Raw genomic sequence first — 22,565 nt, 5'->3', positions numbered from 1 at the left:
CTCGTTGAAGAGAGAGGTCGAAGGAGAATGGCAAGAATCGTGCAAGCTAACAGGCGGGCCACAAATAACGGCGAAGTATAACAGTGGTGTGCAGAACGAAATCTCGGAACGCACAACTCACCGTTCCTTGTCACGGAGGGGCTATTGCAGCAGATGACCACAAACTCCTATCAGCTAGAAACAAGAAGCGGCTCCAGTGGGCACGTGATCACCAACACTGGGCAATTGAGGAGTGGAAAGACGTTGTCTGGAACATGACAGCGAGTTCAGAATACTTGAGTGGCCTGCGCAGTCGGCAGACTTCAACCCAATAGAGCATCTTTGGGATGAGATGGGATGGGCTGTTTGCAGAATGAATGTACCGCCGTCCAATCTGCAGCAACTGCATGATGCCATCACGTCCGCATGGACCAACATCCCGGTGGAACACTTCAGCTAAAAACAAGAAGTATCTCCAGTGGGGAGGCCATCACCAACACTGGACAATTGAGGAGTGGAAAAACATTGCCTGGACCAACACATCCCAGTTCCTGTTGCGTCATGCTGATGGCAGTCAGGATTTGGCATCAGCAGCATGAGTCCATGACCCCATTCTGCCAAGTGTCAACGCTACAGGCTGGTGGCGGTGGTGTAATGGTGTGGGAAATGTTTTTATGGCACACATTTGGTCCCTTGATACCAACTAAGCAACGTTTCCATTCCCCGAAAACTTCTGTCTTTTCTTGAGGCTAAGCGGGGTCCGACCAGGTACTAGATGGGTGTACCTTATAAACTGGCCAGTGAGTGTATATATCACCGTCTCACATCATTGTTCTCTAGATGGAAAAGTTGAGCCGGACAATGAAATACCAACAGCTGCTGACAGGGAGTCAACTCAATGGAGCATCTCTAGTTTATTGGAGCAGCAGTGAGATATAGCTACGTTTGCTCGGACTACCCAGCTAACTAGCGATTAGCATTAGTGGCAAACAGTATTTTCTTAGCAAGTTAAGCTAAATCGTAACTAGCTGTTTTCAGATGTAAGAAACACAAACTAATATTGTAATTATAGAACGCATGTGGATTTTATTAAGATCAAAGTGGAAACAACATCATTGTCATCAACATTGTTGCATGTGCTGCATTGACCATGCAGACTGAAAGTGTCTCGTGGTCAAGCAACAACAAATGAGCTCCTTGAGTGACAGGGGGTGGAACTAGGTCTGTGTGGAAAGCGGCATGGAGAGAGAGAGAGAGTGGAGGGATGACTCAAGTAGCGGAGTACACTATAAAAATGGACGTTACACACGGCGTATCACATTTAACAAACCAAACATTAAAATAACGTTATAGAAGGTAAAGTAAAAACCCAAACCGGTATATAGTAAAATACGGTATACCGCCCAGCCATAGTGAGATCAGACATGCCCTTCAGATGACCTTGGGAGAATGGATCACTTTCAGTTCGCACTTCCTGGGTGCCATGCCAAATGCTCAGTCTCACCCGACATGTCAGTGACTGCAAAAATAATGGCTAATCAAACCCTCCGGAATCCCATTGGATAAAATAAAATCTTCAATTTTGTAACACTTTTTATATCTTTGGAAGGATTACACTGTATCTTAAATTGTTTTAAACTGTTCCTTAAAATGTTCTCTAAAGTAGAGGCCTATTGCAGTTCAATGACTGACATGTGAATACAGCAACGCACAATGATAACAACCTAGAATTCAATGTTGTCATTATTTAGTTAGTAAATGGGGATTCTGTTGTTTCTTCAACTCTAACTCTACGCAAAAATGACCACAGCGGTCGCATCCCTTGCAGTGCTTTGCTGACACCACAAGAGTGGGCTGTGCACTTGGCCTACACAAGGTTTGGTGCATTGGAAAAGACAGTGATTGACAAGACAACTCATATGGTTGTGAAGAGCTAAATACTTGAACATATGATTGATAGCAATAAGCATCCATTATGACCAACTACAATGAATAAGCTATCTGAATAACATGGAGCAGTAATAGTTTAATGGCATGCAAAATGTATTCACCTAATGCAAGTGCCTTTTACAAATAACGATATCCCATTGTTTAGCCTACATAATACATATGAAACAATGAATGAGGAACATCACTGTCCGAGAATAGGGGTAGTGGGAGAGGAGGGGATGGTAATATCGGGGAGCAGATAACAGCTGGTGATAATGTCCATTTTCTCTGAGACGGACTTGAGGTCCTCCAGAATGAGTCGGATGCTGTGGGAGGCGTTGATGATGCCGTTCTGGGATATGTTCAGGTGGGTCGTGGCCATGCGGATCTCCTTTGTGGCATTACCATACACCTGTTTGATGGTCTGGGACACATCCGTGCACAGACGTGCATTGCTCTCCTGTAATTTCAGCTGAAGTAAAGTGTTGTAGTAGAGCCCACTGTGTTCAGGCCTAGACACAACTAACTCCTCCACCACGGACTGAACGTCAGGGTTATCTCTGATCACAAGCAGGGGAGTTAAGTCCTTGTGTAATATTTGTGGGTTTTCAGAGCTTGCAGGAATGACACATTTCCGTACTTTCTCAACCTCCCCCTCGCTGTCAGTCTCAGACGCTTCCCCTGGTACCTTTTGCCCTCCGGCAGTTGAATGTGGAGAGAGGGAAGTGATGTATACCTCATCATCTGAGTCGGTCTCTGACGCCTCGCCTTGCACTACTATCTGGTATGTGTCACTTGCCATTCCACACCCCCTAAATAGACAAGATAATTGTGAAGGCCTACAGTAGAAAATATAATATTTTATGGAGAGGCATAGTTTAATGGAACAGTGAAGCATGCTCTGATGGTATGCATTGTTTAATGGAACTGTTGCATCATCAGATGATGCCTGGCTGCTCATTGGAATGTGCCTCCCCCCCAAATTTGGTCAATAGCCCAAATAATATTTTTTGTGCGAGATGATAACCATCGAAATGCGCCACCTGTTTAATCATGTTATCAAATGTAACTATTTGGCTTGTTATGTTAATCAATCTACATTAAATCAATGCATCAATGCCAATATAGATAGCTAGCCTGCTATTATTCGAAAAATGTATGTAAAACAAATTATCATACCTCCAGTCCTGCAAAAAATAATCACATGAGCACCCGGAAGTCGGTCAAAACACTCACTCACTAGGGTTGACCCAAAACTAAGTACTGCACAAATTCGCTAATCATTACAAGTAGATGTCTGTTAAATCCGACTAAATTGAAGATTTAGATGATGTGTAGATCTGAGTATCTGCGCAGTTCCTCACATAGACTAACCCTCGTGAGTATGCAGTACGATTCTTGACCAATCAGAGTAGAGACCAAACGACATGTGACATTTGGAACGTCAACCATATGCAGTCATTGGCCGTGTTCGAGAATATCAAAACCGTAAAGTATCATGGGTAAATGGTGAATGACTGATTGATCTACAAATAACAATGAGTCGTTATTTATGACGGACGGTGATTTGTAGATCAATCAGTCGGCAGTCTCCTCCACTGTCGGCTGCAATGTCGAACAAGCCTATTAATGTCAACAAACCCCATATGATCGTGCGACGCAAGCACGCTTCCTCGACGCAGCGTCAAATATTTTGTGATGAAGGTATGAAGGGCAATCTGTAGCAGTTACAGTAAGCGCTATTTTATGGTTATTAAATTAAAACAATAGTTTGTGCATGAAAAAAATGTTGACGATGCACTAAGACATCGCCGCAGGTTTCTGTAAGAAATTACATTCTTCATCGTCAGCATTCACCGTCACGGCCCCTGCAATACAGCTACGGTCACTTTCAGCAGCCAGTGCTAGCTAGTTAATAAGTTAGGTTGTCAGTGGTCAGACTGTTGATGACTAGTTATGAGTCTCTGACTGTATGGTGTGTGATGTAACGTTAGTTGTCTGTAATTTCCAGGATCAGTTTTATTTTAAGTACTTCCCTGTACCAAAAGGGAAAGGCTATTGCATATGTATTTTTGTCGCTGTAGAAGACAGCGTTATGTTCTTGTATGTCTGCATAAATTCACATCACACACAAACTAACGTTACTCATCTCATCATGTCTCATCTGAGTGGAATTTACGTGGGAAAGTCGTGATTTGCTGTTGGGTGAACTTCAAAGTGACTGGAGAAGAAACTGTCACTGTACTATTGTGTGAATGTTGTAATGAACATCTCTGGATTGGTTTATGTCACAATGTATTTCTGTCATTTATATCCAGTATCTATTTTGGATGCTGTCGTGACTCATATATTCTCCCATAATGAGGTTTCATATACCTTTGATTTAAAAAAACTAAACTAAAAAAACACCAGTGTTCGTTCTTGTCTTGAATATTAGCTTATTATAATGCAACTTGAATGCTGCTCTTTGATGCATATTGCTACAGCATTTTATTTCAGTAGAAATTCTAACATTTTATTTCAGGCCATTTTTATTATAATCATTCGGCTATCCCTCAGTCTACCTCTAACGTAGATAGCCTACATTATCGTGTAGTACTTCAACCTTTTTCCATGTGTTCTTGTTTACTTCCAACCAGGAGGAGCCCAGGGGGCTGCTACCAGAGCAGTTACACCCAGTGAAGGGAGGGAGAGACCATGGACCTGAGTGAGAGGACGCCCAACAAGTGGTGGACAGAGTCGGACACCTTCGCCATGCTGGCCCTCATCGAGCAGCTTGACCTGGTGCATGAGCTGGATAAGAAGCGCCAGCGCAATGACTCACACTTCCGCCGCCTGCGCTACAGCCTGGCCAAGCGGGACATCCACTTCACTGTCAACCAGATACGCAACCGCTGGAAGAGCCTCAAGCACAAGTACCGCAAGATCAAGATGGCAGGATACCGTAGCGCCGCTGCACGCCTGTCCACCATCGAGTCGTTCCGTTACTTTCGTATGCTGGACCGCATGCTGGCCAGGAGGGCCCGGGTGGGGGCCCCAGTGCAAGGCATTGCAGATGGACACAATATGGTGGTGTTGACCCCTTCAGACCTGGAGGATCATACTGATGGTACTACTTTCTGGCTTTAGGATTATTATACATTTATTATTTCACATTAAATAATTGTAAAGAAGTGTATGCTTTGCAATGGCCTGCTCTGCTCTCTCCTCTTCTCAGGTGATGTTGCTCAGCCCGAATCTGTGGCCCCTTGGCAGAACAGCCTGGCTCCAGCTTTAGAGGGAGAAGCAGACGAGACCAATGCCATCCCAATAGAGGCCAACGTCAGCACTCCGGGCTGGGCCTTGAAGTCAGACGAGATAATGACTTTGGGTCTATCTGGAGAGTATCTTTACCCAGTGAAGAGTGAGCCACATTCAGTACCCTCTTTACATGATGGTGAGGGAGCTAAGGATCCCACTGGCTGCAGTCCAGAAGAACAAACTGGTGAGTGCTTTTATAACTGAGTGGCTACATGACCATCTATATTCTATGTAATTAATGTGTTCTTTTTAACTAATATCATGTAATTCATCTGTTGGAAGTTTACTTTGTATTTATCAATTGTTTAAAGCTTTGGATAATAGATATTACAGTGATAACCTAAAACAAATACAAGTTGTCCTGCTGTTCATTTCTCCACAGGCACTTGTGAGGACACCAGCACCCTGATCCTCCAGCAGCTCACCATCCTGAACCATCAGCTAGGGGAACAGCTCGCTGAGCAAAGGGCCTTCCACTGCAGCATGCTGGGTATGATGGACCGACAGATAGAGGTCCTGGAGCAGTTCTCCAACTTCTCCACAGGCCGTCAGGTCAAGACCGAACCCGATGACAGTAACACTCCTATCAGCCAGCAGGTCCACAACTCCCTGGTGCGCATCTTGAGAGGAGTGGAACAGGTCCAAACCCAAGGACACCAGCTGTGCTCATGCAAGGCCTACCCCTCACAGGCTACATCTCCCTCCTGGACAGTCTCTCTGTTGGAGGTCCACAAAGAATCACCCTCCAGGGATGAGAACTCAACTAGTGACACATCCAACCCTCAGCCCTCAGACCATGGGCGTCCTGAACCTCAAGGACCATCCCCCTCAGAGCAGCTTCCCACTTCCCCACAGAAGGGTGTTCTGCTTAACGGACTCTCAAACAAGTGCCAGCACAACTGAGTGCTCTTGAAGCTTCATTCTGACAGAGGAGAGCATACACTCTTAGAAAAAAGGGTTCCAAAAGGGTTCTTCAGTTGTCCCCATAGGAGAACCCTTTTAGGATCCCGGTAGAATCCTTTTTGGTTGCATGTAAAACAAGTGTGTTCCATGTAGAACCCTCTGTGAAAAGGGTTCTACATGGAACCTAAAAATGGTTTTACCTGAAACCAAAAAAGGTTCTTCAAAGGGTTATCCTATGGGGACAGCCGAAGAATTGTTTCAGGTTCTAGATATAACCTTTTTTTTTCTAAGTGTTGAATAAAAAAATATGGGTGCTTACATTTATGAGGGACTTGTCATTTTGAGAATGTATTGTTTAAAAAAAAGAAGAAAAAAGGTGTTACTTTGTTTTTTATTCCAACTTCTCTCTTCAGTTTAATTTTGTCATGTCCAAATGTTTTAATGTACAGAAGTGAATAATCTGATGTTTTAATCAGATATATTTTAAAGTCTACAATCTAGAGAATTTTGACAAACCTTAGCGCAGATGTTTATTTATTCTAGTCAAGAAGAGAGATTCCAATTCGCCAGCAATCATCCACTGAAACGTGCTAGATTCCCCAAATTCTGTTTAAATGTATGTTTCCTTAACTCATACACATTTATGTGGAAGCTGGTCAAGCAAATGCTTTATCCAAATGTCTCCTCTTTTCTAAATGTTCCTTTTCCTAAACATATTGGATATTTAGAAACTTCATTTCTACATTGAAGACTTGTTTTAAACAGGGACTTTGTAGAACTCCATTTGCACAGCTGTTTGCATAGTCGTGGATACACATGGCTGCTTTAATTTAGGCCAGTGAATGTGTTTTACTTTGCTTTAGCTTCGCTGAAGATGAGAGGTAGTGTGGAAGTGCAATATGGTAATGAAGTCTACATTTGCAATATCACAAGAGAGTCATCCAACATCATCCATCACTTAATTTGTGTCTTGGAATTGTATTACTACATCTTGGCAGTACTGCAATTTGGCATGTTTTGCTTGTAATTTGTTACCTGTCTTAAGCAAGAATTTTGCTAGGACTGTTTTGGAGTGGTCTGAGTGGGGAGGGGAAAGCTGTTATTGGCAGAGGTTTGGAATTTGTGCTGCGTTCAGTACATTTTTACGTTCTGGAATATTCCATTGAATGAAAATGATGCTGTACTGAACGACTAGTTGAAAACTGGGAGGGGTTGGGGAACGCTGTCAACATGACCAATTTCAGGCAGTCTTTTCAAACAGCTCTTACATTAAAAGTATTATCATGATTTTCACAATATCACAGTATTATGCCAACCTCATAGTGTGATAATATATATATAAAACACAGGTAAATCACGTTTTTGACCTCACTGCGACTTTTCTCTCCAAAAGTCATTTTAATACATGACTTCCAGCTTCAATCAGAACTTGTATCAAGTCCATTGATATTGAGTTATTTAGTGTAATGTATGTGATGCACCTTGACATTTAACCTAATCCAAATGAGTACAATAAAAAGAGGCATACTTGTGATAGTTTTATTTATGGACTGAAAGGTGTCTGAAAATGTCATTGATACTATTGTATTTTTAAAAGTGAAGAATTAAACATTCACTGTAATGGAAGGACTGGTTTTATTTATGAATTGCAAATCTCATCAGTAGCTTTAGCCATTTTGGAATTAGAAATAAATGTTGCAATGTACATTGTAGGCCTACTTCAAAAGGAAAATATGATGTACATTTATTTGAAATGAAAGCTTTTTTTTTTGCGGGACAGTTATTTGAGCGCCCTTTTTAAGCATCAGATACTCCAAGATCTCCAGATTGTTTTGTAGTATACTCTAATAACTCTAAGCAATACCAGATCCCTGAATACCAATATACTTTTATCATAACTGTAAACTCTCCTTCCAGACTCACATCAAACATCTCCAATCCAAAAATGTATCTAGAATTGGCTTCCTATTTCGCAACAAAGCATCCTTCACTCATGCTACCAAACATACCTTCGTAAAACTGACCATCCACCGATCCTCGACTTAGGCAATGTCATTTACAAAATAGCCTCCAATACCCTACTCAATAAATTGGATGCAGTCTATCACAGTGCCATCCGTTTTGTCACCAAAGCCCCATATACTACCCACCACTGCGACCTGTATGCTCTCGTTGGCTGGCCCTCGCTTCATACTCGTCGCCAAACCCACTGGCTCCAGGTCATCTACAAGACCCTGCTAGGTAAAGTCCCCCCTTATTTCTGCTCGCTGGTTACCATAGCAGCACCCACCTGTAGCACGCGCAGGTATATCTCTCTGGTCACCCCCAAAGCCAATTACTCCTTTGGCAGCCTCCTTACAGTTCTCTACTGCCAATGACTGGAACGAGCTACAAAAATCTCTGAAACGGGAAACACTTATCTCCCTCACTAGCTTTAAGCACCAGCTGTCAGAGCAGCTCACATATTACTGCACCTGTACATAGCCCATCTATAATATAGCCCAAACAACTACCTCTTCCCCTACTGCATTTATTTAATTATTTTGCACCCCATTATTTCTATTTCTACTTTGCACATTCTTCCACTGCAAATCTACGATTCCAGTGTTTTACTTGCTATATTGTATTTACTTCGTCACCATGGCCTTTTTTTGCCTTTACCTCCCTTATCTCACCTCATTTGCTCACATTGTACATGGACTTATTTTCTACTGTATTATTGACTGTATGTTTGTTTTACTCCATGTGTAACTCTGTGTTGTTGTATGTGTCGAACTGCTTTGCTTTATCTTGGCCAGGTCGCAATTGTAAATGAGAACTTGTTCTCAACTTGCCTACCTGGTTAAATAAAGGTGAAATAAAATAAAAAAAATAACATTGAAGCTGTAACAAAAAGTAGCCTAAAATGAGAAGATATTCAATAAAACATGAATTGTGTTTCGTTTTATGTGTTCCCAGACAGAAAATGTGCATCACCTCACCTATTGCGAACATGTCTCTGTCCTCATATAACCTGTCAAATTAAAAGGACATGCATTGAAATTATGTGATGGTGTTAAAATATAAAGAAGTGAATTTCACATAAACTGGGAAGGGTGTGAGCTGCATGAAGAAACACAACTATTTGCATTGTCGTCCTAGCTGGTGACCCTATTAACCAATTCATAGTGTCTGATTGTTTTTTCTTCTAAACAAAACATTAAAGAAAAATATTTGCATTTTGTCCTGTAATCAGTTATCCAGCTATTTGTCCTTCGGCACGCCCAAGCAAAGTTGTGCCTCCTTCGCAGGTTCCGTAGTCAGGAAGTAACGCTTTGTTTACATCGTGATCAGGTTAGCGGAAAGTAACTCAAACCAGAGCTGTAAAATAGGTAATTTTTGGGATTTACATGCGTTAGCAATATGTGATCATCATTATTGCACGTAGATAGCAAACTCTATTTTAATTCAGAAGAAAGCATTGCCCGCAGTTTCAAGCACTAGCTAACGTTAGCTAGCTAGATGTTCTCCACCAGTGTACCAGGATCATTTAGCTTGCATGTTTTAAACGTTTGTCAGTCAGGTAGAGAACGTTGCCTAGCTTTTCGTATTAAGATTTTTATTTTTATTTCAGACATGGCCGACGATGTACTCTTTGAGTTCCTCCACATGGAGATGGTGTCCCATATTTACAAAGACCAAGCCTCGAAAGGGGAGATGGACAAGGTAGGTTAAGCTCGTAACGTCATTAGACAGCCACCTGACATACCCACTCAACATTGTTTAAAAGCTTGGTCATCATCAAAAGGTGTGTTTGTTGAATCTATTGTTGTCACATCTAGCTATTTGGGTTTTTTCTACACAGGATAGGGCAACTTGTGTGTCCACTCTGGAAGGCATGGGCTTCAGAGTAGGACAGGGGCTTATAGAAAGGTAGGACAACAGTTTTCACTATTGCATATGCCCTGTATTTCAGTTTGGAAAAAAAGTTCCCCCTTTAAGTACTTTAGTATCACTTTACCTGATTGAAATGGCAATATATGTAGGCTAGCCTTGTGTGTTTCCTGACCTTCCAGGTTTACAAAAGATTCGCCCAGCTTCAAAGATGACTTGGATGTCATGAAATTCATCTGTAAAGACTTCTGGATAAATGTCTTCAGAAAGCAAATCGACAACCTTAGGACAAACCACCAGGTGTGCCCATGTTTGAAAAATAAAGCACTTTAGATAAGGAATACAGCTGCTGATGTACCACACGACCTATGGCCTTCCTCCCAAATATTCATGTTGTGTCTTGTTTCTACACAGGGTACTTATGTTTTGCAAGACAACAAGTTTGCGCTCTTGACACAGTTTTCCAACGGGAAGCAGTACCTTGAGGAAGCGCCAAAAGTAAGACATCCAATCGTTTTTAAAAAGTAGACCCAGTTGTTTCTCATTTTACAACAGTGGTCTTAAATCTTGGTTCTGGGGACCCAGGCTGGGAACACATTTGTTCCAGCCTGGCACTAGCGCCAGGTTAAACTTGATAAGTTAAAGAATGCATTTTAGTACTTGGATGGGAAAAATGCTTGCCACACCCTATTTGGCCCAAGGTTTAACATTATTCTAGAATATTCAACCAAATAGATTTAAATGTAGGCCTTCAGTGATTTGACTCGAAAGTAAATGTTCAGCCGTAACTGTCTGGTATGTTTTGCAACAGTATCTGGCATACTCCTGTGGATTGGTGAGAGGAGCTTTGTCTAACTTGGGTATGGACTGCGTGGTGACAGCTGAGGTCTCCCTAATGCCCTCATGTGAGTCTCTTTTATCATCATCATCATATACCATCATACCACACCAAACATTACCGATACTACAGAGATGTTTCAAATCAGAGAGTGTTCAGTGACAGGCACTTCCTGTAAAGGTTGTTAAGCAGTCCAGGGCAGGACTTTGGCTAGCTGAGTGACAAACTCATCCCTTGTTTGTAGGTTTTATCTCACTTCAAAAACATTATCTAGCTTCGAGACAGCTTCTTAAAGAGCTCAATGTGTCTTTATTACGTAGCTGTGAAAGTAACAAAATTACACAATTCCATATTTGTCATAAACAACTTTATTTCAAAGGAGTGCTGTACTGAACATGCACAGCTCGGCAACTTCAGACGATCAGGTGTTTGTACGTAGTCAGCTTGGCGGACATGACATGCTAAGCTAGCGTTTCAGCGGTTTCTATTGAAACCGCCGTTAGAGGCACCTATTTCTAGGTTTCTATATTTCTATGGGCCCTCTTTGGACACCGACACTGGAGAGTTCTGAGCAGACTATCAGCTTGGTGCAGAACCTGAAGCACTTCCGTGATCTCCATTATTAAAGGAGCGACATGTAATATTTTTGTAGCCATCAAATCTCTTGTCAAATTGACTGAGGCTGAGTGATTTGTGTAAGTACCAGGCGCTAACGGATCTTTGTCGGTTAGCGTGCCGCTCAGGCCCAGTTAATTTAACAACAAGAGCTGGTCAGTCTTTCGTTGACCGATAAGAAGGCTGCACCATTCAAATGCAATTTTTGTGTGGGCCCAATAATTCCACTATTACTGTAGATACTGTATCTTGAAGACATTTTCTGAAATTACAATGCAAAAATATTACATGTAGCTTCTTTAATGACAAGGTGCATAATATGTCCATACTTTGTCAGACGTTTGACTTTTTAAGTAATATTACCACCTTTTGTGTTCCCACACAGGTAAATTCCAGGTCGTGATTCAGAAGATTTGAATAGGACCCACCTCGTTAAAATGTTATGTTCATCTGTGACAATAAAATAATGTGAATGTCAACCTTAAGGTCCTTAAATGTCATTACATTGAAGGTGGTTTACTACATATTATTTTTGTATTACATTTTTTTTCTAATTTTTTCCTTAGAAAGCAATAATAAATTGTAAAGAATTACACACTTATTTGAGTTTTATAACATACTTTAAAAAAGCTTAATGTAGTCACCAGATATCGATTCCTCTATTTAATTGTCTAACAGATTTATTTTGTATCCTAACATCAGTTTCATGTCTTTGTATATTAACTAGAATTCGTCTTCAGTGTGAAACTTGTGAAGATATTGCAGTTAGTCTGTTGTAGATATCATCTCTGTTGTTGAAGGAAATCAAATACGAATTGCATTTTTATTCTCAAATGATTTTCATACTTATCCCATGTCATTTCCTTGGTTCTTTGTTGACTGTATTTGCTAAAGAAACAACAAATAGTTCTTGACAAAATAACTATTTTCTGCCACTAGAGGGTAGTCTCTGCAATATACTCTTCTCGACAGCATGCCTGTGAATGGAATTGGAGTGCATTAACCTTTGAAAAGAGAGGCCAGTTGAACATTATAGCAGTGATATCCAGCTCTCCAGTTGTCTCTTTCAAACTTTGTGAATCATGTTATTATCTTGAGATATGATCTTTCTGCTTTACCCTGCATCAAAAGAAATACATTTAAGACCGGGATTGAAAATGTTGTTTGTACAAAATAATACTTTAAAGGGGCGATCTGCAGTTACTACATCCATTTTTGGACTTATAAATTAATGATATATACCTTCTGATTATTTTTAGAAAATAACTTATAAATGCGTCATGAGCTTACTTCACCTGTCATACCCCACCAGAACCCAAAATATAAGCTTGTTTTACTCCAACGTTTGTAAATAAAGTACATTCAAAGAAACACTATATAGCCTCAACATGGTTAAAACTAGGACTATCAGAGTGGTTACATTTCTCAAACACATCCCTCAGCTTTTTACTGAAAGCGGGCTGGAAGGACGCTTGGTTATTGTTACAACTGCAGATTGCCGCTTTAAAACACTATTCGAAACATATTTGATCAAGTTTGGTAATACTTCATGAAAAAGGGAAGTTACCTCATCTCTTACTGAGATCTCCATGTAAATGTTTTATGCATTGAAATGCATCATTCGGTTCTGTTTACGATCAGTGCCTCAGACTCTGGACAGGCTATGTGTTCAGCTTTCAGCATTTCAAAGGGAAAGCCACCTACAGCCAAAACCTCTGTGTTTTGTATGAAATTGTGCTTCAATACCAGCTGGACAGGATTTATCTATTTGGCACAACATTTTGTAATGGTCAACTGCATATTGTTTTGAAGATCGTGAGAATAAATACAGAGCAGCAGAATTAGGCGAGGTTAGATAAATGCTCTTCCTAGTTTTTACTTGCCCGGGGACTTTTAAGAGGATTGAGGATGTACGTAGGCTATGTGACTGGATTGTGTCCCAGGTATTCATTCCCTTGTGATATTTGCTTCATTCATTTCGACATCAAGCAGACTTTTTTTTTTACGTTAGAAATCTATTTGTATTCAACATGGAATCCTCTCCCTACCTCTGATGATAGGTTGTATACCCTTTTCAAAGACCGTGTCCTCTTCCTGATTTTGACATATCAGTCAAGTCGGGTTTATTAGTGCTCTCCTAAAACAAGCTTTTATGAGACTGCCACGTCCTGTTATTTAATTAACTGTAATATTTAGAGTTTTGCTTTGGTTCAGGTTACCTAGAAAAGTCCTGCCTTGCCCTTTTAAGGAAAGGCTTTCTTAGGATCAAAGGATTTATGTCAGTACCTCCAAAACCAAGCCTTGTGTTGCTCCCCTCAACATAGCCAAATGTCGATCATTGCTTTACATTTACACGTCTTAAATCGCAATATCCAAGCACAAAGTCACCGTCACCACACCGGCGCCATCCCTTCGGTTGAAGGCCTTTTTTCCCTTGATGAAAAGAAACAAATACAGAAGGCTTTAGCTTTAAACTAAGGTACACAAAGGAGAACGTAGGGCAAGACTACCTGGGGTGAGCCATTCACAGGCTCTCTTTGTGGAGAACTTTTACTTTGCCACAGGGAGAAGTAAATAAATGCTCTGAGCCAGAACTCCAGCTGTCTCACTTCTCCTTTCTAAAGCCATAAAAAAGAGGCTGGAGTGAGGTGGTGTCTGCTCCGTCACTCTAAAACAGAGAATTAACTATGACCAACTTCAAACGCCCCGTCTGGTCTGAATGTATGTTCAAGTAAACATCCTCCACAGTTCCACCTCTTAATCCCCCCCCCCCCCCCCCCCCATTCCTTTCTTTCAGGTCTGATGCAGTTCTCTGTTTTATTTTGGGGGTTTTCGCAAGCATAGCCATCTGTGCTGGAGAGCTTTCTTCTCTCAAATGTTTTTTCCCCCTCCTGTGTTGTGTACCATTTCTGTTATATTTCTACCATATAGAGTTGGGTGTAGTGAATGTATTTCTGTAATTCCAGGAAACCGGTTCAAAGACCTATGCAATTTTTCCTACCATGATTGTTGTGCTATAAGTACCTGTACTTTAATAGCTGTATGGTCTTTAAATGTTCGTTTTTTTCTCCAAATAAAGATAATTGTTTGAACTCTTCAATATATTCATCATGTCCACTGTGAAAGAAGTGGCACAATGTCTTGTGATATAGAAGTTAGACTGATTCAACATACAGAAAGCTGATTTTAACCACTAGGAGGCTGGCAGTGAGTCGGATGTAACACACAGTGACCCCCCCTGTTGTCCACATTGCGTGGTAATATTTGCAGAATTAACTTTTGTAATGTTTGCAGCACTGACATGTTCAGCAGCACCAAGCTCTTCTTTTCTGACCATGAAAGGGAGTCCTGGGAGAATTGAAATGAAGACATATAAAGAGGAAGGGAAGAGTGTATGAATTGCCCATAAACATTGTGCATGTCATAACATTAACACAACAAAGTCAAAGGGACAGAGACTATCTGGCTGACAGCATCAGGATCCTCCTCCCCAAACTCCAGTATTATGGTCTCTGTCTCCAGAGCTTGATTGTGCTGGAGCAGTAAGATTGTGGATGAGATTGGGCAGGGAGCCAGCTGTTGCCCTGCATAGCGCTACATGGCGTTCCCAGGCCTTCCCTGCATCACAATGTGATCAATAAAGTTACAGGAGGTAAAAAAAGGGGACTCTTTTAGGTTGGACTGATTACAAAAAACTCCTTGTCCCACCACCCCTCCTGCATCTGTCCACGCCCCCTAGACCCAGCCCGTGGAAAACACTCCTCATCCTCCTTTTTTCCTTCCCTTCTCCCCCTCCTTCATCAGTAACCTCTTCACACACACTCATTTATCTCTCGAATTGGGAAGATTTAATCTAAGTATGGGAACCAGAGCCCTGAAAACCGTCTGCAGCTGGGGAGTGAATGAGTGAACACAGTACTTCTGACACAAAAGCAGCCCCCCTTCCTGTACCCACTGCCCCATAGCTGCTGGCTTTACTGATTTGTGTTGCTGTCACAAGTTCTCATGAATCCACTCTTTGCTCATGGCAAAAAAGAGACGCAGAGAAGATTATTTTGTTCCTCATACCTATGTTATTACACATCTCATCGTATTCAGTGTATCTGTATCTAATTGTATTTGTTTGTATTTCTCTCCCAGTCACACAGTACTGACAATTTAAAAAATGAGTTTCAGGTTTATTCAATTAATCAAATAAATATTGAACAAATACTCAATATGAGTTAATATTATTTTTAAATTCAAAATGTTGAAAGCTACTTCAGAGAGACTAATTTTGCAGAGTAGTTTATGGTATGCAGAAAGATTTATGTTCTTCAAACAGCTTAACAGTGTTATCCTGTTTGCAGCGCAGAGGGCTATAACCTCCGTCATTGCTCCAGGTTTACCTCAAACTGTTTGACATTTGCGCTCTCCAGATAACTTTCCCCCTATTGTTTCTCCTATAAATCTCCCAGAAGGTTGGAATGAGGGAATAGGTGGTGGGTGAGTATGGGGCCCATATCTCCAAGAAAGTAACAATAACTTTTAATTTACCACTCTTTCCTCAGAAGGGAAGATATGATCATTTCTTTGTGGGTGAGAGAGGAAATCTGGTTACAATACCAGGACGTCTGGGAGATTGTTTCTCTTTTTCCGTTAGTGAAAGGATTAGTTTTTTGTAAGAGCTTGTGGCTAATCACTTCCCCCAGATAAAGCCCCCCTCTTGATTAAAAGACAGGCAGAGACCATAGGAGGTTATCAAGGGGATATGAAGGCAGGTCTTTGAAGGGGGGAAGGGTGGTTGCTACCTGACCACTGAGCTTTGGAAAAGATTGTGTGGACTGGGGTTAGTGTGGCAGTTCACTAATCAAATGGTTCTGTTGCCGTTACAAAAACCTGTCCAGCCAAAGCCTGTGTTGTCAGATAGCACTTCAGTCTATTCAAATGGGTAGATTGGTCTCTGGATTATTTGGGAATTCCATTGCTAATTTCAGTTAAGATATTTTTAACCAATTCCATCACTGACCCCCACCTCCCCCCCACACACACCACAAATCTTGATCATCTGATTCATTTTGGGCCAACCAGTCACATGTAGCCTACTGACCCTATTCGAACTAACGGGATTGTTTTGGCTTTCCACAAGCTGAAACGCCAATAGTGCTACTGCTAAGAATTGAAAGACAGAGTTGTTCAGAATCACATTGTTTTCCTGAATCTTAGCTCTCGCACTAGAAATAAAGTTATCGTCATCACGAGCCACACTTTGCATGTGCCATGACAAAGACATGGGACGGTTTGTTTAGGCCGAACTGGGGTGGGGTCGTGTTAGAATACCCCGGATTAAAGAGCACCTTTCTTTCAAATAACCTTAAGTGCTACTCTCTCAACTCCCAGTCACACACACACCCTCCCTGACCTGACTCCGGTGCCAAGGTAATGCAGGGAGACCTTGTGAGTTTTGGGTTTCTCAGGGCTGACTTAATGGATTGGTTGGGCAAATCTGACATTATCACCATGATTTCCGTCTTTCAAGAAGACAATGCCCAAACTGCCACTGGCTAAGAAAGCTGTGTCCAACTGGTATTTCATTAAAATGCCCATTTATGCTGTGCTGTTGTAGAGGGACGTCTCAAAGCATTGCAAGGGTGACTTGCAGTTTTACATTACTGACATTACTGTCTACTTCACCTATTCAATTTTCTAATCCTTGGAACCAAATCCATTTACTATACCTACATTACTTGATATAACATTCGTTAAAGCTCTTAGTGGTTGAAAGTAATTAAACGTCTAACCGGACTTTCTGCTTCTCATCCCCAACCTACATGTTCATAGTACTTCAATCAATCACCAAACCAAACCTACAATGTACTTATTACCTCAATCAATCACCCCAACTACCTTGCACCGCAGTACACTGACTCTGTACCGGTACTCCTTGTATATAGCCTGTATATAGGCTCGTTATTGTTATTTCATTTTATTCTTTTATTGTGTTACTATTTTCTTTTAATCGATTTGTTAATTTTGTTACTTTTTAACTGCATTGTTGGGAAAGGGCTCGTAAGTAAGCATTTCATGGTAAACCTTGTTTTATTCGGCGCATGTGATTTTTTTTAAAACGTTTTTTATTTGAAGTACTGTTAGTGTAATGGAATGTACAGAATGTACAGTATACTATCTGGCCTCAGTATGTGTGCAGTTTGTAAACATACTCTACTGTCTTGGTAAGTTCTCATACTATTTGTTGCCTAACTTGCCAGCTTTGACCTACTGTATATTGATTTTCCACAGGCCATAGCCACCATGGTTCACTGCGACAGGTCCTCCCCCCATAGTCAGGAAGGCTATGGGGGTACAGGCTGCTCTCGGGATCAAACCTTTAGACAGACAGATTAAAAAGGAGAGATTGGGTGGTTCGGCCTTCTCACCTTCAAACCAGGTCATCATGACAGAAATTCAGGTGTGTGGGCTTGCTCTACCTCAAAAGCAACGGTTTGATTGAAATCAAAAGAATACCTATTTGTGTATAACCACCAAAGATGTCCTTTTTTAATATCTCAGCCTAATAAAAAGTTATCACACATATGTATACTGTATGCGTTCCATTTGCTTCAACATTGTAGGTTGTGTTTTGTTTGCAGAGCAGCACAACAGACACCTGCCCTGTCTCTTCTCATCTCAGAACTGACACAGTCCTCAATAGAAAGCCACATCCCCTAAACCCATAGAAGAGTTACTCTTGCTTATCCTTCAATGTTTACCTAATGAAATGTCGTGTCAGTGGTAATCCGTGCATTCGTGGCCAGTCGACCCCACCGAGTCCTTCACAGCTGACCCTATGTCATCGCTGCTGAGATCCAATGGGCTACCCCCAAAATAATTACCTCTTTGTCCATCCCCTGTACCTCCTCCACCCCTCCCACCTCCACCCATTTGGCCTCTCCCTGGTTACAAGGCATTTGTTTGCCTGTCTTTGGCTCTAATGGATGCCTTTTGCCTTCCATCTCTCTCCCTGACTGGCCTTGTACCTTTGCCCCCTTTGTGCGGGAGCGCCACAGCGTTCTTCGTGTTTAATTGAATCAACAGGATTGCTGTTATGAAGAACGGAATGGCAGGGTGGGGGGTGGGGGGGGGGCAGCGGTGGGGAAGAGGCCATGTCAGGGGGCAAAGGGGAGGTCGTCACCTCTGGCCCCTGTGCGGTACCTGCTGGGCATGCCCGATGGGTGTCAAGGCCTCTGCGCTGGGCTAAATTAAGCCTGTGTGTATTTTGATAGCTCTAATGGGACACAGATGGATAGAGGAGGCTGCCTGTTTTTCTAGTGTAGGGTGAGCAAGGAGAAAGATCCACTGGTGAATTTATTACTATGACCCGAGTGGGCTTTTTGTCTTCTGGCCACACTGATTAAACAATGGCAGTGGCTTTCCATAGAAAATATGTGACCCAATTACGATCTGTTTTTGTCATTAGGAGTAATTGAGGTTTAACATCATCAGTTTTAGTGTTAATAGAAAGTTTGAAAAGTTTGAATAACTATTGAGTGACCTTTGCAAAAATAATATTCCAACCCTTAAGTAGCAACACTTCACATTGGAAATTAAACATAGCATGACATGCTCACCAACATGAGGTTGCCAGAAAAATATTTTTCCCAAAGGGTCGGCCTTGCTTGGCCTTAACAGTGAGGAAATACGGAACCAAACAACACTCTGAACAACAGAAGGCCAACAAAGCAACCAAACCGACATATGGCTGAGAGACCATAAAACCACATGATTTACATGAAGCCTTGGCAGAAACCTGGAAGCTGGGGAATGGTTAGTCAGCTAGCGGCCTGTTGAGAGGACTAATCATCTCCACATTTTCTGACCCAGAGCCCATCTGCCTTACCTCTGCCAGGGGGGCGGCTGGAGGTTTGGGTGGAGCGCACACCTTCCCCCTCTACCACCACCCCTCCCTATCCGCCTCTCTTTCTATACCCTCAGGATCCACAAATCAGCCCAGTAACCAGATGATTTGTCAAGTGGCCTTAAGGAGGAATAAACAACAGAGCCTAAAGAGAGGGTGAGGTGTGGGACAGTTTTAGATTTTGGAGTTGTTCAAATGGTGACCTGGGTAGTGCTGGGGGCAGAAAAACACAGGATTGTGGGGGATGGGGTTTGTCTCCTTTTCTAAGCATACCCTCAGCTATACATTTTGTTTATAGTTTTTTTATTTTATTGTTATTGCGTGAAAGTCATGCAGACGTAATACCAAATTGTGGTGCTTTGAGGAAAAGTGCTGAAATACTACAAGGAAATTCTTAGATGCAGATAAAGAAATATAACTCTCTCGTTCTCTGTCTGTCTCTCTTCCTCTCTCACTAATTACTCTAATAAATGGTCAAACGTCTTCATGAAAGAACAGTCTGTGTTCTCTCATGGCAGTATGACATCTGATTCCTCCCCCAACCCCCATGTGATTGTACTGATAACAGGGAACTCTGATAAGATCATCTCATATGTCATATATTCTCTGACATCCATTTCCACTCCGAACCACCCATTTTGCTCCCCTGTGGACAGACATTGTATTGCAAAAAATACCAAGCACCGAGAGGAAGTTTTTGAAAAGCTTTACAATTGGGAGCGATGGGGGATAGGAAACGCACAAAAGTTGTGTCACAGCCATTTATGATACATTTGCATATCTATACCTCATACATGTCTAGTTAAATAAAGGTTCAATTTCAAAATAAAAAAAACATTCCATCGGTATAACCTCATGCATTCTTTCTGGTTGACTGACGGTAATAGTATTCTATTTCAAGCCTCAACTAATACCTTATCACAATGGAAAGTGTAAAAAAAATTCATAGTAAGAAATCCAAGTATCCCATCTTATCAGTATTAATTCTGTTACCCCAAAAAAGAGAGGTAAAATCCAAGACGCCCGACTAGCTACTTTTACCTTCACAGCGGGAGAAATATATAGGAAGAATAAAGGCATTTCATTCAATAAGACCCCATTTCCTTCAGCAGTGAATACAGGTAACTGCCAAAATAAAGGAAACACCAACATAAAGTGTATTAATAGGGCTTTGGCAGCTTAAAAGGCCTCCAGAACAGGTTTTACAAGCATACAGTGGCTTGCGAAATTACTCACCCCCCTTGGCATTTTTCCTATTTTAGTGCCTTACAGCTTAGAATTAAAATGTATTTTGGGGGGGAGGAGGGGGTTGTATCATTTGATTTACACAACATGCCTAACACTTTGAAGATGCAAAATGTTTTTTGTGTGAGACAAACAAGAAATAAGACAAAAAAACTGAAAACTTGAGCGTGCATTACTAGTCACCCCCCCCCCCCAAAAGTCAATACTTTCTAGATCCACTTTTTGCAGCAATTACAGCTGCAAGTCTCTTGGGGTATGCCTCTATAAGCTTGGCACATCTAGCCACTGGGATTTTTGCCCATTCTTCAGGGCAAAACTGTTCCAGCTCCATCAAGTTGGATGGGTTCCGCTGATGTACAGCAATCTTTACAAGTCATACCTGTCACGCCCTGACCATAGATTGCTTTGTATGTTTGTATGTTTTGTTTGGTCAGGGTGTGATGTGGGTGGGCATTCTATGTTGTATGTCTAGGTTGTCTTTTTCTATGTGTTTGGCCTAGTATGGTTCTCAATCAGAGGCAGGTGTCAGTCGTTGTCTCTGATTGGGGGCCATATTTAGGTAGCCTGTTTTCCTTTGTGTTTTGTGGGTGGTTGTTTTCCTGTGTCTTTGTTTTCATCATACGGGACTGTTTCTTTTTCGTTTCTGTCTTTCACGTTGTTATTTTGTATTTTCAGTGTTCAGTTTATTCATTAAATATTGACATGGAAACATACCACGCTGCGCATTGGTCCTCCTCTTCTCATTCCAACGACGAGCATTACAATATCACAGATTCTCAATTGGATTGAGGTCTTTGCTTTGACAAGGCCATTCCAAGATATTTAAATGGTTCCCCTTACACCACTCGAGTTTTGCTTTAGCAGTATGCTTAGGGTCATTTTCCTGCTGGAAGGTGAACCTTAGTCCCAGTCTCAAATCTATGGAAGACTGAAACAGGTTTCCCCTCAAGAATTTTCCTGTATTTAACGCCATCCATCATTCCTTCAAATCTGACCAGTTTCCCAGTCCCTGTCAATGAAAAACATCCCCACAGCATGATGCTGCCACCACCATGCTTCACTGTGGGGATGGTGTTCTTGGGGTGATGAGAGGTGTTGGGTTTACCCCAGACATAGCATTTTCCTTGATGGTCAAAAAGCCCAATTTTAGTCTCATCTGACCAGAGTACCTTCTCCCATATGTTTGAGGAATCTCCCACATGCCTTTTGGCAAACACCAAACATGTTTGCTTATTTATTTATCTTCCTTAAAGGCCAGGTCTGTGGAGTGTACGTCTTAAAGTGGTCCTATGGACAGATACCCAAATCTCTGCTGTGGAGCTTTGCAGCTCCTTCTGGGTTATCTTTGGTCTCTTTGTTGCCTCTCTGATTAATGCCCTCCTTGGCTGGTCTAAGAGTTTTGGTGGGTGGCCCTCTCTTGCCAGGATTGTTGTGATGCCATATTCTTCACATTTTTGAATAATGGATTTAATGGTGCTCCGTGGGATGTTCAAAGTTTCGGATATTTTTTATAACCCAACCCTGATCTGTACTTCTCCACAACTTTGTCCCTGACCTGTTTGAAAAGCTCCTTGTTCATCATGGTGCCGCTTGCTTAGTGGTGTTGCAGTCTCTGGGGCCTTTCAGAACAGGTGTATATATACTGAGATCATGTGACAGATCATGTGATACTTAGATTGCACACAGGTGGACATTATTTAACAAATTATGTGACTTATGAAGGTAATTGGTTGCACCAGATCTTATTTAAGGCCTTCATAGCAAAGGTGAATACATATGCACACACCACTTTTCCATTATTATTATTTTTTTAAACAAGTAATTTTTTTCATTTCACTTCACCAATTGGGACTATTTTGTGTATGTCCATTACATGCAATCCAAATAAAAATCAATATAAATTACAGGTTGTAATGCAACAAAATAGGAAAAACGCCAAGGGGGATGAACACTTTTGCAATGCACTGTACATTCTACAAGTGTCTGGAA

General features: G+C 41.5%; 3 protein-coding genes across 5 annotated transcripts; 2 read left to right on the top strand and 1 right to left on the bottom strand.

Annotated features, from left to right (window-relative positions):
- Nucleotides 1-1,039: 1,039 nt before the first annotated feature.
- LOC129821908 (biogenesis of lysosome-related organelles complex 1 subunit 3-like) lies at nucleotides 1,040-3,183 on the bottom strand. Its single transcript, XM_055879643.1, has 2 exons — nucleotides 3,088-3,183; nucleotides 1,040-2,720 (listed from the first exon to the last, which is right to left on the bottom strand). The coding sequence occupies exon 2, from the start codon at nucleotides 2,708-2,710 to the stop codon at nucleotides 2,111-2,113; it is 600 nt and encodes a 199-aa protein (XP_055735618.1). The 5' UTR covers nucleotides 2,711-2,720; nucleotides 3,088-3,183; the 3' UTR covers nucleotides 1,040-2,110.
- A 181-nt stretch (nucleotides 3,184-3,364) lies between these two features.
- Nucleotides 3,365-9,153, top strand: LOC129821907 (uncharacterized). 2 transcript variants are annotated; one of them, XM_055879642.1, is made up of 4 exons: nucleotides 3,365-3,612; nucleotides 4,548-5,017; nucleotides 5,126-5,392; nucleotides 5,591-9,153. In XM_055879642.1, exons 2-4 carry the CDS (start codon nucleotides 4,606-4,608, stop codon nucleotides 6,109-6,111), a joined length of 1,200 nt encoding a protein of 399 aa, XP_055735617.1. In that variant the 5' UTR covers nucleotides 3,365-3,612; nucleotides 4,548-4,605; the 3' UTR covers nucleotides 6,112-9,153. The 2 variants fall into 2 exon arrangements, with proteins under 2 accessions (XP_055735617.1, XP_055735616.1); XM_055879641.1 differs by having other exon boundaries at nucleotides 3,365-3,640.
- A 203-nt stretch (nucleotides 9,154-9,356) lies between these two features.
- trappc6bl (trafficking protein particle complex subunit 6B, like) lies at nucleotides 9,357-14,537 on the top strand. 2 transcript variants are annotated; one of them, XM_055879645.1, is made up of 7 exons: nucleotides 9,357-9,444; nucleotides 9,725-9,816; nucleotides 9,956-10,023; nucleotides 10,167-10,284; nucleotides 10,399-10,482; nucleotides 10,796-10,889; nucleotides 11,823-14,537. In XM_055879645.1, the coding sequence occupies exons 2-7, from the start codon at nucleotides 9,727-9,729 to the stop codon at nucleotides 11,852-11,854; spliced, it is 486 nt and encodes a 161-aa protein (XP_055735620.1). In that variant the 5' UTR covers nucleotides 9,357-9,444; nucleotides 9,725-9,726; the 3' UTR covers nucleotides 11,855-14,537. The 2 variants fall into 2 exon arrangements, with proteins under 2 accessions (XP_055735620.1, XP_055735619.1); XM_055879644.1 differs by having other exon boundaries at nucleotides 9,372-9,482.
- Nucleotides 14,538-22,565: the final 8,028 nt, after the last annotated feature.

The sequence above is a fragment of the Salvelinus fontinalis genome, chromosome 24 (assembly GCF_029448725.1).
Source record: "Salvelinus fontinalis isolate EN_2023a chromosome 24, ASM2944872v1, whole genome shotgun sequence".
Taxonomy (NCBI): Eukaryota; Metazoa; Chordata; class Actinopteri; order Salmoniformes; family Salmonidae; genus Salvelinus; species Salvelinus fontinalis.
The sequence above is the reverse complement of the archived record's forward strand: the minus strand, read 5'-3'. Positions and strand labels throughout refer to the sequence as shown.